The sequence below is a fragment of the Salmo trutta genome, chromosome 3 (assembly GCF_901001165.1).
Source record: "Salmo trutta chromosome 3, fSalTru1.1, whole genome shotgun sequence".
Taxonomy (NCBI): domain Eukaryota; kingdom Metazoa; phylum Chordata; class Actinopteri; order Salmoniformes; family Salmonidae; genus Salmo; species Salmo trutta.
The window spans coordinates 44,521,086-44,540,557 of NC_042959.1; the positions used below are offsets into that span (position 1 = coordinate 44,521,086).

The window sequence follows — 19,472 nt, forward strand, 5'->3', positions numbered from 1 at the left end:
GGAGGGCTGTGCGGCCCCCCCAAAGAAATGCCACCCCACACCATGACTGACCCACCGCCAAACCGGTCATGCTGGAGGATGTTGCAGGCAGCAGAACGTTCTCCACGGCATCTCCAGACTCTGTCACGTCTGCCACATGTGCTCAGTGTGAACCTGCTTTCATCTGTGAAGAGCACAGGGCGCCAGTGGCGACAAATGCCAAACGTCCTGCACGGTGTTGGGCTGTAAGCACAACCCCCACCTGTGGACATCGGGCCCTCATACCACCCTCATGGAGTCTGTTTCTGACAGTTTGAGCCGACACATGCACATTTGTGGCCTGCTGGAGGTCATTTTGCAGGGCTCTGGCAGTGCTTCTCCTGCTCCCCAGTTGCACAAAGGCGGAGGTAGCGGTCCTGCTGCTGGGTTGATGCCCTCCTACGTCCTCCTCCACATCTCCTGATGTACTGGCCTGTCTCCTGGTAGCGCCTCCATGCTCTGGACACTACGCTGACAGACACAGCAAACCTTCTTGCCACAGCTCGCATTGATGTGCCATCCTGGATGAGCTGCACTACCTGAGCCACTTGTGTGGGTTGTAGACTCCGTCTCATGCTACCACTAGAGTGAAAGCACCGCCAGCATTCAAGTGTGACCAAAACATCAGCCATGAAGCATAGGAACTGAGAAGTGGTCTGTGGTCACCACCTGCAGAACCACTCCTTTATTGGGGGTGTCTTGCTAATTGCCTCTAATTTCCACCTGTTGTCTATTCCATTTGCACAACAGCATGTGAAATTTATTGTCAATCAGTGTTGCTTCCTAAGTGGACAGTTTGATTTCACAGAAGTGTGATTGACTTGGAGTTATATTGTGTTGTTTAAGTGTTCCCTTTATTTTTTGAGCAGTGTATATAATAAAGAAACACCTCACGGCACAACGCCTCTCCCCCATGTGACCTACTAGTTGTGTATGTACTGACGTGTAACAGATAGACACACACAGGTTAATGTTTTAAATGTAAATTGTATAGTATTTTTCGTTATGTGTCGAACCCCAGTAAGACTAGCTGTTGCCATTGGTGTCGGCTAATGGGGATCCTAATAAATCAAATCAATATGTTGAATTTATTTTCTTCCTATGAACTTGACTAGCGTTTGAACCGTTTGGGCTATAAGCTACTATGACCCTATTCCTGAATCCTAAGACACACTGGAACATGGTTGTGCCTTCTGCATTATGGTCACAGAATGGGCAGGACACGTTATAAGGGAGTGTGACAAGAAATGCTATTTGGCTCCCATAACAATTTCTCACATCTGACCATAACACCAGTTTCAATCCAAGTGCCAATGCCGTTTATCAAACTCTAGGCGTTTACATTTGTTGGATGATATGAAAATATAGCTTTTTGGCCACGCACACTAGTGGTGGGTTTGTGGTCAAAATAAGGATGCATAAGCAGAAAATAACCCTATACCTACTGTAAAGTATGGTGGTTGATCTGATTTTATGGGGCCATTTTGTTTCCACTGGTCCTGGGGCCCTTGTTAAGGTCAACGGCATCATGAACTTTAACCAGTACCCTAATATTTTTCCCAAAAAATCCTGGTTGCCTCTGCAAGGAGGCTGAAACTTGGCCGGAGGTGGATCTTCCAGCAAGTCAATAACCCCAAGTCACCCAAAATCCAAAGAAATTGTTAATTGACCACAAAAATCTACATTTTGCAATGGCCATGTCAGAATATCAAGGATCTGGAAATATTATGTATGGAGTTCTCCAGTCTCATAAAACTTTTTGGAAAAGTCTCAGTGCCATCATCCTCACAAGGTGAGGTATTGAAAGGTATATAAAAAAAATATATATATATATATTTTAAAGCATGGGAGCAAATCATTTTGACCCATATCTTTTTTTTAGAAAACATATTGTCACTTGTTAAACAAAATGTCTCTGAGCAATTGTTTTAGTATAAAATATACATTTCATTATTTTGTTTTGCATACAATAAAGTACAGGATTTGTATTATTTATTTTAGACAATATTGTTTGCTCATCTTGATCAAGGGTGCCAATAATTTTGTACATGGCTGACTGGGTTCAAACTCAAGCCTACTGCACAACAACACTTTCTTTGGCAAACAGAAGCAGAAGGTTCTGTGTACTCCAATGAGACTGCAACAGAGGTGGATTAGTGATCCATGCATGTGATGAGCAACATTATTGCCATTGACCTGAAGACGTATTAGTTTGACTGATGGTGTTCTAACTCAGGTCTCCAGTGCACCACACAATGCAACTTTTCAGGTCTCTAACAACTTACTCATCACAAAAGCGTCGCAAGTCACAGAACCAATGCCTAGGCCTTAGCTCCGCAGGCTAACAAAGTCTTAACCCAGTCAGTCACGTTACCCTTATAATAAGTGCCTTTGCCAAAGAGATGAAACTAAAGGTGTCAGCATAGTTCAGTTTGGCTGGTGGCTAACCAAACTGAAAGAGTGTGCTCGGATACTCCCTTAAAATACCTTTGCTTGGCCTTCCGAGTGGTGCAGCGGTCAAAGGCACTGCATAGCAGTGCTGAGGAGTCACCACTAGAGGTCGACAGATTATGATTTTTCAACGCCGACACCGATTATTGGAGGACCAAAAAAAAGCCGATACCGATTAATCGGACGATTTTTTTTTTTTTTTTTTTGTAATAATGACAATTACAACAATACTGAATTAACACTTTTATTTTAACTTAATATAATACATCAATAAAATCAATTTAGCCTCAAATAAATAATGAAACATGTTCAATTTGGTTTAAATAATGCAAAAACAAAGTGTTGGAGAAGAAAGTAAAAGTGCAATATGTGCCATGTAAAAAAGCTAACGTTTAAGTTCCTTGCTCAGAACATGAGTCTTCAATATTCCCAGGTAAGAAGTTTTAGGTTGTAGTTATTATAGGAATTATAGGACTATTTCTCTCTATACCATTTGTATTTCATATACCTTTGACTATTGGATGTTCTTATAGGCACTTTAGTATTGCCAGTGTAACAGTATAGCTTCCGTCCCTCTCCTCGCCCCTACCCTGGCTCGAACCAGGAACACATCGACAATAGCCACCCTCGAAGCATTGTTACCCATCGCTCCACAAAATCCGCAGCCCTTGCAGAGCAAGGGGAACAACTACTTCAAGGTCTCAGAGCGAGTGACTTCTCCGATTTAAATGTTATTAGCGGGGTGCGCGCTAACTAGCTAGCCATTTCACATCGGTTACACCAGCCTAATCTCGGGAGTTGATAGGCTTTACAGAAGTGTATTTTTTTAAACCTGCATATTTAGTTAAAAGAAATCCAGGTTAGCAGGCAATATTAAACTAGGGAAATTGTCACTTCTCTTGCTTTCATTGCACGCATAGTCAGGGTATATGCAACAGTTTGGGCCGCCTGGCTCGTTGCGAACTAATTTGCCAGAATTTTACGTAAGTAAAGTTAAGGTTGTGCAATGTAACAAGAATATTTAGACTTATGGATGCCACCAGTTAGATAAAATACGGAACGGTTCCGTATTTCGCTGAAAGAATAAACATTTTGTTTTCGAAATTATAGTTTCTGGATTTGACCTTATTAATGACCTAAGGCTCGTATTTCTGTGTGTTATTATGTTATAATTAAGTCTATGATTTGATAGAGCAGTCTGACTGAGCGATGGTAGGCAGCAGCAGGCTCGTAAGCATTCATTCAAACAGCCCTTTCGTGCGTTTGCCAGCAGCTCTTCGCTGTGCTTCAAGCATTGAGTTTTTTATGACTTTACATACATCAGTCAGACTGCTCTATCAAATCATAGACTTAATTATAACATAACAAACAGAAATACGATCGGCCATGATCGGTGTCCAAAAATGCTGATTACCGATTGTTATGAAAACTTGAAATCGGCCCTAATTAATTGGCCATTCCGATTAACCGGTCGACCTCTAGTCACTACAGCCTCGGGTTCGAACCCAGGCTGTGTTTCAGCCGGCCGTGACCAGGCGACCCATGAGGCGGTGCAAAATTGGCCCAGTGTCATCCGGGTAAGGGGAGGGTTTGGCCAGCCGGTATTTCCTTGTCTCATCGTGCTCTAGCGACTCCTTATGGCGAGCCGGGCACCTGCAAGCTGACTCTGGTCGTCAGTTGGACAGTGTTTCCTCCGACACACTGGTGTGGCTGGCTTCCGGGTTAAGCAAGCAGTGTGTCAAGAAGCAGTGCGGCTTGGCAGGGTCGTGTTTCGGAGGACGCATGGCTCTCAGCCTTGGCCTCTCCCGAGTCCGTAGGGGAGTTGCAGCAAAGAGACAAGACTAACCACCAATTTGACACCACAAAATCGGAGAAATATTGGTAAAAAAAAAAGATTTTTAAACAGTAAAATGTGGCTTGAAAAGAGAAAAAAAAAAGCGCAATAGTACAGTTTGTCCATTGAGATGTCGTAGCCAGTATACACTTCCTGAAATAGTCAGAATTAACTAAACGCAAGAAATCTGACATTCATTTTCATATTTTTGCAAAGGAGACCTTAGTCACGCAATTTTACATCCAACTAAGATGTTTGGTGCAGTATTTCTCAGTGAAAAAATTTGCATGAAAATGAGTCATCCCTCGTTGAATGACAACAAAGACTTTACTGAAGAATCCTTACTGTTTCCTGCAGTAAAATTCTCGTGCCCTCATAGGTGGAATGTTAATATTTTTCATAATTTCATTTTTGTGGGGGGGTTGCAGAAAATCTGATGTTTCTATGTCAAACAGTTTCGTTATAATTCTGTCTTCTGTGATGTATAAAAGTGTAATATTGGGATACAAACTCAAAATTGAATACATTTCAACTCTATATCTATCTGACATGGTACAGGTGTCTTCTTTTTTTAAGAACATTACCATGTGTGTAAGGTCTATACTTTTGTTTCAAAGTAGATTTGTTTAAGACTACCAAATAAACACTGTGTGAACCTGATCGCAGTAAAATTAATAGCCTGATGGGACGCCACACTTCAAATGTTTTGTATATTTCATTGTAAGGGCAGTCACATGTCTGAGGCAGAGGTCCTGAGCTCAACTTTCGATATAAGCTGAATTAGGGGGAAGCGGTACTCGTTAAGCAAGCAGTGTGTCATCCTTTACATTACCTTCCTCATCTCATCTATGGGCTTTAGCTGAGAGGGCTAACAAAGTCTTGTGACATCCAGGATCTATTCCTTTCAATCTTTTACCCAGACTTCAGCAGAAATGTAGAGAAGCATATTTAGTTTCTTTAAAAAAAAAAATGTTTAAAAGAACCACCAGTCAGGAAGATACAGACAGCTGATACTACACTGCGCAAAAATCTAAAACGCTAAATGTAAAGTGTTAATTGAAATAAATAAAAATACGCACAAAAAGCTTAGTTCTCTCAAATTTTGTGCAGAAATGTGTTTACATCCCTGTTAGAGAGCATTTCTCCTTTGCCAAGATAATCCAAAACTGCAGGCTACGGTTAAATCTAGACTTGATTCCTCTATTGAAATTGCTCCTCTTTCACCCAAGCTGCCAAACTAACTCTGATTCAGATGACCATCCTACCCATGCTAGATTATGGAGATGTAATTAATTTATAGATCAGCAGGTAAGGGTGCTCTAGAGCGGCTAGATGTTCTTCACCATTCAGCCATCGGATTTGCCACCAAGGCTCCTTATCGGACACATCACTGCCCTCTATACTCCTCATCTCTGTATACCTGTCGCAGGACCCACTGGTTGATACTTATTTATAAAACCCTCTTATGCCTCACTCCCCACCCGTATCTGATATACCTACTGCAGCCCCCGTCCTCCACATACAACACCCGTTCTGCTAGTCACATTCTGTTAAAAGGTCCCCAAAGCACACACATCCCTCCTCGAGATCAACATTAATTCCCGCACTTTGGCTCTTTTCAGTTCACTGCAGCTAGCGAATGGAACGAGCTGCAAAAAAAAATCTCCATCTCTTCATTCAAAGAATCAATCATGGACAGTCTTACTGACAGTTGTGGCTGCTTCTTGTCATGTGTGTTTTGTCCTATATTTTAATCCCAGCCCCCGTCCACGCATGAGGCCTTTTGACTTTTGTTAGGCCATCATTGTAAATAAGAATTTGTTCTTAACTGACTTGCCTAGTTTAAAAAAATATATATCTTTTTTTATTTATTTAAGGGTGACCTACTTTGAAAGGACGGGAATTGTTGGCTGTGCACTTGACCAGGCATTCCACATTTAACCATCTAAATATCAAGTTGTTTTTTTTTGGTTTTAACTAACTCAAACTAATAACAGGCCGTTTTAACTCAGAAAACAAATGATCAAAACGTACACCAGCCATAATCTTACCTCAGGAATCTTGATTTAATGTTGTCCACGAAGTAGGCTAATTATCTTGACGGCCCCAACAGACACCAAAATGTTCTGTCAAGCCTTGAGATTAACATTAATTCCCGCACTTTGGCTGTTGTTAAATTGTGTGCAGTATCACACAAGGTCTTTATCACTTGACTGTCATTCAGAAAATCCTTTCCTGAATCAGCTGATGTTGTGCGATAATGTCCCCACTTAACGAAAACAATTATGAGTAATTATTGAAAAACCCTGTTAAAGACAGTATCGATTTGTGTTTTATTAATCATATTAAAGTATATCTTTGAAGCATAGAATTTTTGCAATCACATACATTATTTTTATGTGAGCCCATGAAAACTTCACACTGTAACATTGGGAGATACGAAATGTTAAAGTACACTTCTGAGGTCTCCACACAAAAAAAGTGAGTCACAGCAATATCCAGGAATTTCACAGGATCAATGTCAATGTATAATTCAATTGTTAAATGCTTAGTATACGATAACAAACAGTATCAATTCACATTTTATGTCACATGTGCCGAATACAACAGGTGTAGACATTACAGTGAAATGCTTACTTACAAGCCCTTAACCAACAATGCAGTTAAGAAAAATAAGTAAAAAATAAGAAATAAAAGTAACAAATAATTTAAGAGCAGCAGTAAAATAACAATAGTGAGGCTATATACAGGGGGTACCGGTACAGAGTCAATGTGTGGGGCACCGGTTAGTCGAGGTAATATGTGCATGTAGGTAGATGTATCATACATGTAGGAAAGAAAAGTTGTGTTTTTTGTCACTCGATTTTAGCCAAATCTGAAGACTCCAAGCACGAGAAAGGGTTTAAACAAAGCTGTTGATTCAACTCATTAATTAGCTGTATTGAATATAGCTATGTTCCCCCTTCATATATTTATGTATTCACATGAAGAAAAAAAGGTTAAAAAAAAGGAAATCATTATGAATTACTTTGTAGCAGCTCCAAACAGCTGTCCACTACCAGAAATGCTCACTGGTAACCTAGAAAGAGCCATGTGACTGCCATCTACATCTGCCAAACAAAAGTCTGGGCATGCAACACAGCCAATTTGCCAACAGAAAAAGCAAAGCAGGAATGCAGCTGGCATAACGTTAACCAGCTAGCTAATGTTATCATGTTAGTTAGATAGTTAGCCAACTCATATAGAAAAAATCTACAGACCACGAATTGAAGATATTTTCAAATGATCTTTACCTTTTCAGCAAAGATAGTTGTCTGTATGACACATTATTTTAGAATGCAAGGGCATTTCACTTACCATACTCTGTGGGGACAGGGTCAGGGTGGTAGGTGAAGTGCGCTGCATTCCTTCTTTGTGTTTTTGTTTTGGAAGCGCAACTCGGGGACAACCTCAGCAGAGGTTGTCCCCTGATCCCAAACGAGCTCTGAGCACCGACATTTACATTCGCGATGGAGGCTTTCGAGACTGCACCTCTGACAAGAAACCGTGCAGCAGCCGCCATTGCTGTTGTGAGTGGACTGAACAGGAAGAAGAGAATAATGACAGCGTCCCTTTTCAGTCGAAAGGGGCTGTGGTTGGTTGAAACAGTGGGTGGTGTCAGTGGGTTCAGCCTCTTGTCCAATCGCCGCAATCGACCCCGAACACTTGAGGGACTTATTTTACACTGGCCCGCGTTGAAGTGTCCGTCACGTCGTCTGGCGAAAGCGGGTAGGGAGGAGCGCCTCTCATATCGAACAGTAATCTGCGCCGGTCAGTTGATGTTGTCAACAAGGCAGCATGGTATCGTCCAGAAACATACAACATATATTGTCCATAAAATACATGTTTTGTGTTTGTTTTATTGGAAGGCAGATAAAGCATTTTTATCAAAAGCAATCACTTTTGCATGGGAAAACACAGAATCCTACTCATTACTACACGTGCCTTTTACATCACTTTTATTTTGAGCCAACTTCGCCGTCCGACAGAGCGGACACCCGACTCAAGCCCGGAGGCAGCAATCAACTTTCAGCCAGTGCAAAACACGCCTACACGGGCGCCCGGGCAAAATTAATCGAACTCCCTCCTTGACTTTAGTCATGTTCGACATTGCAGCCCACTTTAAAAGCGAGTCGAGACTGACTGATCTACAAATCACCGTGCAGCCTAAATAACAACTCAATAGTCTTTGTAGATCAGTAAGTCAGTCACAATTTAACAATGATACATCATGGGTTTGACGCTCTCGAACACCCTTTGACTAAGGTAATGAAGTTGTGCCAAATATTATGGATATGACAAGACAGTCTCTCCGCCCTGGCACTAGGAATCGTTGTCCACAAAACGGCACAGCGGGCTGTCTAGCTCCAGCCCATCCTTTCTTTGGATTGGTGGATACATCTCATTACTGTAAATCTGTTTTTGAATATTTGATGTAAAGTGATGTAAAAGTCATGTAATAAGCACGAGGGTTGTTGACGTCAACCACCTGTATTCAATGGAGAGAGATGCTTCCTACTCATTTAATGAATATGCATAACCATCTCGAGACAACTCCCTTATAGTGTTTTTTCTCTCAAAGTTTGCCGGGCTGTCACATGTCCTACTTATATCAGTACACTCGTAACAACTTAAGCATTACGAAACTTATATTTGATCAAATAAACTTCATGCAGCAAATAAACCATTCTTTTTTGCTGACCAAATTCGACACTCTGGTTGTGCTAAACAATTACTTTTTTATTGTGGGATGACGAAACTGTTGTTACGAGTTACCATAGCCACCATCAAACCATCATTAAATTATCATACAAGCCTACTTTACTGTAGTCGATCACAAACCACAGCCTATCTAATGGGATTTTGAATTTTAGACCAAATAATCTTGTAGTCCTATGTAAATCCATGACTCTTGCATTTAACATGCTACTCACATAGACCTACACATAATAAACTATAGGCAGGGCCTAATAATAAAGACTTAATTTAACTTAAAAATGTATTTAGCTTTTCATTTGGCATGAACACAACCAGTCATGATCTTTTCATCTGATTGTCAAATAAATAACAATGTAGGCTACCTGTGCATGTTCATCCACTCCATGGACAGGGAGAATTTGTGCAGCCATGTAGAAATAAATAGTTTAAAGCATGACAGAGAGGTGGAGGGGTTCGTTTAATTTGGAAGCGTTTTTTTAAATATTTAGCACGGTAAAACCTATGTCGTGGAAATTCTTACACAGGGACACTCGAAGTCAATCTTAAATGAATCATCCTTTATTCGCAGAGCACTGGAGAGGTTCCAACACACTCAATGCACCATAGTACCCCATAGTCTATCCCAGCAGTTTTCTTATATTCGGCTATACACAGACAAGTTATATTTGCATGATTTAGCATAATTAATTAATCATTACCGTTTTGTTTCATTCATGTGACTGACCAAAACTGGTTCATAACATGTGACAGACCAATACCTCATGAGGCTTCTTCTCTCTAAGCTGAGACCTTGAAACTGAGGTGAATAAATCTCTCAATGTTAACCATTGTATCCATATTTCTCACCCCAATCGGGTTGCATTGACCTATGTTTTTCACTAACTGTCCCTGGGACATCAACTTAGTCGAAATATAAAACCCTGTTATTTAACAATTCTGCTAAGACCTTCAATTTAAAGTTATTTGCCCCATCCTTGGCTTTTCCTAAATAAGTCTATATAACACATTATCATTGTTAGAATATTCATAACTCAAACATAATTTGTGTTATAAGCAGTTTTACGGGGACATGTCAAACATATAACAATAGAGTTTGCTGAAAGACAAGATTACATTTACAATAGCCTGATGAGTGAGAATATTATCAGTTGTTTATATTGTATATGAAGACGCAGCTTGGAATTGACGCAGAGGCAGGGGAATGAAACAGAGTGCCAAAAAGTGACTTTTGAAAATTCTCCTACAAAAGCAGTGCATTCAGAAAGTATTCACACACCTTCACTTCTTTTCACATTTTGTTGTGTTAAAGCCTGAATTTAAAATTGATTAATTTGAGGTTGTGTGTCACTGGCCTCACATACTATTCCATAATGTTAAACTTGAAATATGTTTTTGGAAAGTTTTACAAATTAATAAAAAATTAAAAGATGAAATGTATTGAGTCAATAAGTATTCAACTCCTTTGTTATGGCATGCCTAAATAAGTTCAGGAGTAAAAATGTGCTTAACAAGTCACGTAATAAGTTGCATGGACTCACTCTGTGTGCAATAATAGTCTCTACACTCCACACGTACAATTATCTGTAAGGCCAATCAGTTGACCAGTGAATTTCAAACACAGATTTAACCCCAAAGATCAGGGAGGTTTTCCAATGCCTCGCAAAGAAGGGAACCTATTGGTTGATAGATAGAAATAAAAAATATCAGATATTGAATATCCCTTTCAGCATTGTTAAGTTATTAATTACACTTTGGATGGTGTATCAATACATCCAGTCACCACAAAGATAAAGCCATGTCTCAGACTGGCCAATAAAAAGAAAAGATTAAGATGGACAAAAGAACACAGACACTGGATAGAGGAACTCTGCCAAGAAGGCCAACATCCCGGAGTCGCCTCCATTGTTGACGTTGAGACTGGTGTTTTGTGGGTACTTTTTAATGAAGCTGCTTGTGGACTTGTGAGGCATCTGTTTCTCAAACTAGACACTCTAATGATCAATTAGCCTTTTAAAATGATAAACTTGGATTAGCTAACACAACGTGCCATTGGAAAACAGGAGTGATGGTTGCTGATAATGGGCCTCTGTACGCCTATGTAGCTAATCAAAAATCAGCTGTTTCCAGCTACAATAGTTATTTACAACATTAACAATGTCTACACTGTATTTCGGATCAGTTTGATGTTATTTTAATGGACAAGAAATGTGCTTTTCTTTAAAAAACAAGGACATTTCTAAGTGACCCAGACTTTTGAACACAGTGTGTGTGTGTGTGTGTGTGTGTGTATATATATATATATGTAACAGTGTAGGTTCCGTCCCTCTCGTCGCCCCAACCTGGGCTCGAACCAGGAACCCTTGCACACATCAACAACTGACACCCACGAAGCATCGTTACCCATCGCGCCACAAAAGCCGCGGCCCAACCACTTCAGGTCTCAGAGCGAGTGATGTCACTGATTGAAACTCTATTAGCACGCACCACCGCTAACTAACTAGCCATTTCACATCGGTTATATATATATATATATAGTACCAGTCAAAAGTTTGTACACACCTAATTATTCAAGTGTTTTTCTTTCTTTTTACTATTTCTTCATTGTAGAATAATAGTGAAGACATATGAAATAACACATATGGAATCATGTAGTAACCAAAAAACTGTTAAACAAATCAAAATATATTTTAGATTCTTCAAGGTAGCCACCCTTTGCTTTGATGACAGCTTTGCACACTCTTGGCATTTTCATATTTTTTACTTTCTCTGCTTTTAGGCCCACCAGGAAGGGGTGGGATGGAGAGGGTTTTTCTGGGGAGGGGAGGTGGGACTGACAAGCAACCCAAGTTGCTGGTGGGGGGGTTATTGAAAGGAGACATGCTGGATGGGTGGGGTTGGGGGAATGGAGTAGCAGGTTGGGGTGGAGGCTCACTTTTTTCCCCTTCTCTTTACATACTAAATGTGTTGTTAATTTTTGGCTCTATGATGCAAGCCATTTTTTTTATTATATTAATTTGTGTTGTGCATGTATCCCCCCTTCCCTTAATAAGAGAATTAAAAAATGAATAAAGATTTGGTCCCAAATTTTTAAAAATACCCCTTGAGGTCTAGTTTTAAATACTACTTTTTGGGGGGCAGAATTGCTGCGATTACATGTGTTCCCCGTGTGCAATCTCAACACTCTAAATAAACTACAAATATGCAATTCCGTTCTTTTGAAATGCATTTTCTTAAATTCATACATTTATTCCTTAAGACCTGCCCTTAACAAATGAATAATGAATGATCTTTGTGATGGTGTTTTTATATAATGGATTTTTGCACTTAAATATGGTATTTTTGTGTCTTTTCTTTTATACATATAGCCTTCAGTTACATAAACTAATGAAAACACCATTGTGTTCTTTGAAATACATTTAATTTCATATTCTAATGTTACCTAAGACCTTCACAACCACAAACAAATTATTGTTCCTCCGATAGCATTTATGAAATGAACAGTGCATTCGGAAAGTATTCAGACCCCTTGACTTTATCCACATTTTGCTATGGATAATTAAAACATTTTCATCATAAATCTACACACAATACCCCATAATGACAAAAAAAACAGGTTTTTAGACATTTTTGCAAATGTATTGATCATGTTTGCATTGCTCATCCTTGATATGTTTCTACAACTTGATTGGAGTCCACCTGTAGTAAATTCAATTGATTGGCATGATTTGGAAAGGCACACACCTGTCTATATAAGGTCCCACAGTTGACAGTGCATGTCAGAGTAAAAACCAAGCTACGAGGTTGAAGGAATTGTCCGGAGAGCTCCGAGACAGGATTGTGTCGAGGCACAGATCTGGGGAAGGGCACCAAAAAGATTCTGCAGCATTGAAGGTCCCCAAGAACACAGTGGCCTCCATCATTCTTAAATGGAAGAAGTTTGGAACCACCAAGACTCTTCATAGAGCTGGCTGCCCGGCCAAACTGAGTAATCGTGGGAGAAGGGCCATGGTCAGGGAGGTGACCAAGAACCCGACGTTCACTCTGACAGAGCTCCAGAGTTCCTCTGTGGAGATGGGAGAACCTTCCAGAAGGACAACCATCTCTGCAGCACTCCACGAATCAGGCCTTAATGGTAGAGTGGCCAGAGAGAGGCCACTCCTCAGTAAAAGGCACATGACAGCCCACTTGGAGTTTGCCAAAAGGCACCTAAAGGACTCTCAGACCATGAAAACCTAGATTCTCTGGTCTGATGAAATCAAGATTGAACTCTTTGGCCTGAATGCCAAGCGTCATGTCTGGTGGAAACCTGGCATCATCCCTACGGTGAAGCATGGCGGTGGCAGCATCATGCTGTGGGGATGTTTTTCAGCGGCATGGAGTGGGAGACTAGTAAAGGTCAAGAGAAAAATGAACTGAGCAAAGTGCAGAGAGATCCTTCATGAAAACCTGCTCCAGAGTGTTCAGGACCTCAGACTGGGGTGAAGGTTTACCTTGCAAAGGGACAACGACCCTAAACACACAGCCAAGACAAGGCATGCGTAGCTTGAATGCCCTTGAGTTGCCCAGCCAGAGCCCGGACTTGAACCCGTTCGACATCTCTGGAGAAACCTGAAAATAGCTGTGCAGCGACGCTCCCAATCAAACCTGACAGAGCTTGAGGGGATCTGCAGAGAAGAATGGGAGAAACTCCCTAAATACTGGTGTGCCAAGCTTATAGCGTCATACCCAAGAAGACTCGAGGTTGTAATTGCTGCCAAAGGTTCATCAACAAAATTCTGAGTAAGGGTGATATTTCTTTATATATACTGCTCAAAAAAATAAAGGGAACACTTAAACAACACATCCTAGATCTGAATGAAAGAAATAATCTTATTAAATACTTTTTTCTTTACATAGTTGAATGTGCTGACAACAAAATCACACAAAAATAATCAATGGAAATCCAATTTATCAACCCATGGAGGTCTGGATTTGGAGTCACACTCAAAATTAAAGTGGAAAACCACACTACAGGCTGATCCAACTTTGATGTAATGTCCTTAAAACAAGTCAAAATGAGGCTCAGTAGTGTGTGTGGCCTCCACGTGCCTGTATGACCTCCCTACAACGCCTGGGCATGCTCCTGATGAGGTGGCGGATGGTCTCCTGAGGGATCTCCTCCCAGACCTGGACTAAAGCATCTGCCAACTCCTGGACAGTCTGTGGTGCAACGTGGCGTTGGTGGATGAAGCGAGACATGATGTCCCAGATGTGCTCAATTGGATTCAGGTCTGGGGAACGGGCGGGCCAGTCCATAGCATCAATGCCTTCCTCTTGCAGGAACTGCTGACACACTCCAGCCACATGAGGTCTAGCATTGTCTTGCATTAGGAGGAACCCAGGGCCAACCGCACCAGCATATGGTCTCACAAGGGGTCTGAGGATCTCATCTCGGTACCTAATGGCAGTCAGGCTACCTCTGGCGAGCACATGGAGGGCTGTGCGGCCCCCCAAAGAAATGCCACCCCACACCATGACTGTCCCACCGCCAAACCGGTCATGCTGGAGGATGTTGCAGGCAGCAGAACGTTCTCCACGGCGTCTCCAGACTCTGTCACGTCTGTCACGTGCTCAGTGTGAACCTGCATTCATCTGTGAAGAGCACAGGGCACCAGTGGCAAATTTGCCAATTTTGGTGTTCTCTGGCAAATGCCAAACGTCCTGCACGGTGTTGGGCTGTAAGCACAACCCCCACCTGTGGACGTCGGGCCCTCATACCACCTTCATGGAGTCTGTTTCTGACCGTTTGAGCAGACACATGCACATTTGTGGCCTGCTAGAGGTCATTTTGCAGGGCTCTGGCAGTGCTTCTCCTGCTCTTCCTTGCACAAAGGCGGAGGTAGCGGTCCTGCTGCTGGGTTGTTGCCCACTTACGGCCTCCTCCACGTCTGCTGATGTACTGGCCTGTCTCCTGGTAGTGCCTCCATGCTCTGGACACTACGCTGACAGACACAGCAAACCTTCTTGCCACAGCTCGCATTGATGTGTCATCCTGGATGAGCTGCACTACCTGAGCCACTTGTGTGGGTTGTAGACTCCGTCTCATGCTACCACTAGAGTAAAAGCACCGCCAGCATTCAAAAGTGACCAAAACATCAGCCAGGAAGCATAGGAACTGAGAAGTGGTCTGTGGTCCCCACCTGCAGAACCACTCCTTTATTGGGGGTGTCTTGCTTATTGCCTATAATTTCCATCTGTTGTCTATTCCATTTGCACAACAGCATGTGAAATTTATTGTCAATCAGTGTTGCTTCCTAAGTGGACAGTTTGATTTCACAGAAGTGTGATTGACTTGGAGTTACATTGTGTTGTTTAAGTGTTCCCTTTATTTTTTTGAGCAGTGTATATATACACATTTGCAAAAGTTTCTAAAAACCCGTTTATGCTTTGTCATTATGGAGTATTGTGTGTAGATTGATGAGGGGAATTTAAAAAATATATATATTTTAGAATAAGGCTGAAACATAACAAAATGTTGAAAAGGTCAAGGGGTCTGAATATATTCCGAATGCACTGTGTTTATTAGACAGCTAGCATGTTGACTTTCAAAAGACACATCATTAGCCCGAAAGGTGGATCCAGAGAGGGCAGGCTTTTCTAGTGTTAACCACTGGCAAGGAGGCCAATCAAATTAGATCAGCTTTGTATTAGGTTACATGCTGCATATTAAAACACCATAAAATAAAACTTAGATAATAACCTAACAGTATGCTAATACACTTAAGCAACAAGGCACGAGGGTATACGGCCAATATACCACGGCTAAGGGCTGTTCTTGTCACGACGCAACGCGGAGTACATGGATACTGCCCTTAGCCGTGGTATATTGGACATATACCACAAAACCCCGAGATGCCTTATTGCTATAATAATCTGGCCACTAACCTAATTAGAGCAGTACAAATAAATGCTTTGTCATACCCGTGGAATACGGTCTGATATACCACAGCTGTCAGCCAATCAGCATTTAGGGCTCAAACTACCCAGTTTATAAATAATAATAGGCCATAGCCTATATAGACTAGAACAGTGGTCATCAACCACTTCTTAGTCGAGATCACCTTATGAATCAAAATGCAAGCCGAGTGCAATTGTCTGCTGGGCGCAAGAGATCAAGTGCACCAACGATGTATTGTGTGATATCAATTAAATGATCAATAGCCTATAGGGCCTAACTGTAGTGCATTGGTGGAAAAGCACAGGGCAAAGATATTTCCAATTAAATTATATTCCAAATGAATGTAAATTACATTACAAATGATGAGCTATTTACATTGACTGGAAATATTGTTTCATGCATTTGCCTATTTTCAATTGCAATAAGAGGTCTGATTTTCTTAATGTAGGCCTTCCCCTTAATATAATGTAGAGTCCCTTATATTTCAAAACTTGAGTCTCAAACTAGGCAATATGAAAACACTGGTAATAGGTCAGTTGTTGTAGCCTATTACCTGTGAGGCACATCAGAGCATAAACTGAAATAACTTGTTTTATTTCACTGGACTGATGATCATTTCTCAGCCGAGGGAGGGAGTGCGAGTCGAAGACAATTTCATGATTTCTAAAAGTGCTGAATAAAAACAGCATTGTAGTGCTGATCATTGCCTCTGAATGTACTGAAACTGTCTTTAAGGCCCTTGATGAGATCAGTGCATTCAGTGATTGATATAGAGAGGGACTGGAGGCCCTTCATGGCAAAATCACTGATATCAAATGACTTGACACATGCTCCAACATCATCTTCTATACAATGCCTCTTGAAAAAAATTGTTTTTGCTAGCCTTGTGAGCCTAGCTAGCTAACGATGTGTAGCCGACACAGCAATAGCTACTGTTCACTGCTGATGGTATAAGTGCGAAGTGACACATGTCAGAACATGGCCATTATTCTAAAAATAAGCTGATAGTGTTATTGTGTTATTGTATTTTCCCTGTAAATAATAAAGCAAAATTAAAATTCATTACATAGACCTAAATGAAATAGATTTAATTTACAGTACCACATTTTATGTAAGATGTCCTTGAGTGTCCTGAAAGGCATCTGCCAAATAAAATGTATTGAGTGTCCTGAAAGGCATCTGCCAAATAAAATGTATTATTGTCAATATATACCATATATCCCTTTCGTTTTCCCACCCCCTCCCCACTGCTTGCTATGAATTTTACCTGACTATAAATGCATGTTTAGGCCAGTAATAGGTGCCGGTACTCATTTATATTTCGGTGCAGGAACTCAATACTTTTGAGATAATATTCTATAGGAGGTGCAGGAACTCTAGCAGAATAAAATCTAAGGTGCCTTTACTCAGTTCCAGTGAGCTCCTGCCCAAGTCAAGTACTGTGCTTAGGTAAAAATACTACTAATGACCTGTTTAAACACACTGCTAACCTTAAAGACCAAAAAGCTCATTTTTGTTTTCATGAATCTTTACAAAAAACAATTTTGACTTTGTGGCTGTGCTATCTAGTGGAAACCATTCCTGGGTGCAAAAAAAGAAAGGACTATGTCTGCTGAGGTATTAGAAAATGGTACATGCATTGTTCCATTTTCATAGCTCTCACTGATGTGGTGCTGAAATCCTTTGGTTGGTTTTGATATCAATTTGAGACACCATTATTACCATACACTGAAATCATCCCATCTTATATTGTCAGAGCAGGTTATCACCCCCACCTAAAATGCCTCCTTCCATCCATTCAGCAGCTTCACTTATAATTTATTCAAGACTTCCAGTTACTTGTATCCTACCAGTGCAAGTACTTAAAAAAAAAAAAAAATATATATATATATATATAACATATACACACACACAAATACAGTTGAAGTCAAAAGTTTACATACACTTAAGTTGGAGTCATTAAAACTCATTTTTCAACCACTCCACAAATTTGTTGTTAACAAACTAGTTTTGGCAAGTCGTTTAAGACATCTACTTTGTGCACGACAAGTCATTTTTTCCAACAATCGTTTACAGATTATTTCACTTAGAGTTCACTGTATCACAATTCCAGTGGGTCAGAAGTTTCCATATACTAAGTTGACTGTGCTTTTAATAAACAGCTTGGAAAATTCCAGAAAATGTCATGGCTTTAGAAGCTTCTGATAGGCTAATTGAAATAATTTCAGGTGTACCTGTGGATGTATTTCAAGGCCTACCTTCAAACTCAGTGCCTCTTTGCTTGACATCATGGGAAAATCAAAAGAAATCAGCCAACCAAAAATTGTAGACCTCCACAAGTCTTATTCATCGTTGGGAGCCATTTCCAAACGCCTGAAGGTACCACATTCATCTGTACAAACAATAGTATGCAAGTATAAACACCATGGGATCATGCAGCCGTCATACCGCTCAGGAAGAAGACACGTTCTGTCTCCTAGAGATGACTACGGTTTGCAACTGCACATGGGGACAAAGTTTGTACTTTTTTGGAGAAATGTCCTCTGGTCTGATGAAACAAAAATAGAACTGTTTTGCCATAATAACCATTGTTATGTTTAGAGGAAAAAGGGGGAGGCTTGCAAGTCGAAGAACACCATCCCAACCGTGAAGCACGGGGGTGGCAGCATCATGTTGTGGGGGTGCTTTGCTGCAGGAGAGACTGGTGCACTTCACAAAATAGATGGCAAGGAAAATTATGTAGAAATATTGAAGCAACATTTGACGACATCAGTCAGGAAGTTAAAGCTTGGTCACAAATGGGTCTTCCAAATGGACAATGACGACAACCATACTTCCAAAGTTGTGGCAAAATGGCTTAAGGACAAGGTCAAGGTATTGGAGTGGCCATCACAAAGCCCTGACCTCAATCCCATAGAAAATTTGTGGGCAGAACAGAAAAAGCATGTGTAAGCAAGGAGGTCTACAAACCTGACACAGTTACACCAGCTCTGTCAGGAGGAATGGGCCAAAATTCACCCAACTTATTGTAGGAAGCTTGTGGAAGGCTACCCAAAACGTTTGACCCAAATTAAACAATTTGAAAGGCAGTGCTACCAAATACTAATTGAGTGTATGTAAACGTCTGACCCACTGGGAATGTGATGAAAGAAATGAAAGCTGAAATAAATCATTCTTCCTACTATTATTGACATTTCACATTCTTAAAATAAAGTGGTGATCCTAACTGACCTAAGACAGGGAATTTTTACTAGGATTAAATGTCAGGAATTGTGAAAAACTGAGTTTAAATGTATTTGGCTAAGGTGTATGCAAACTTCCGACTTCAACTGTGTGTGTGTGTGTGTGTATATGCATGTATATACACACACACACACACACACACACACACACACACACACACACACACACACACACACACCCCCCTATAAATAACAGCTAAAATGGACAGCTGAAAGAAATAAACATCAATAA

At 40.8% G+C, this 19,472-nt stretch overlaps 1 protein-coding gene across 1 annotated transcript in view; it reads right to left on the reverse strand.

The window, feature by feature from the left end:
• The window catches only part of LOC115175927 (2-oxoisovalerate dehydrogenase subunit beta, mitochondrial), a 96,201-nt gene extending 88,291 nt beyond the window's left edge, over window positions 1-7,910 (reverse strand). Inside the window, exon 1 of the mRNA XM_029735578.1 lies at window positions 7,661-7,910. Within this exon, the coding sequence (XP_029591438.1) occupies window positions 7,661-7,865 (205 nt within the window). The 5' untranslated portion in view covers window positions 7,866-7,910. The remainder of the gene's footprint in view (window positions 1-7,660) is intronic.
• Window positions 7,911-19,472: the final 11,562 nt, after the last annotated feature.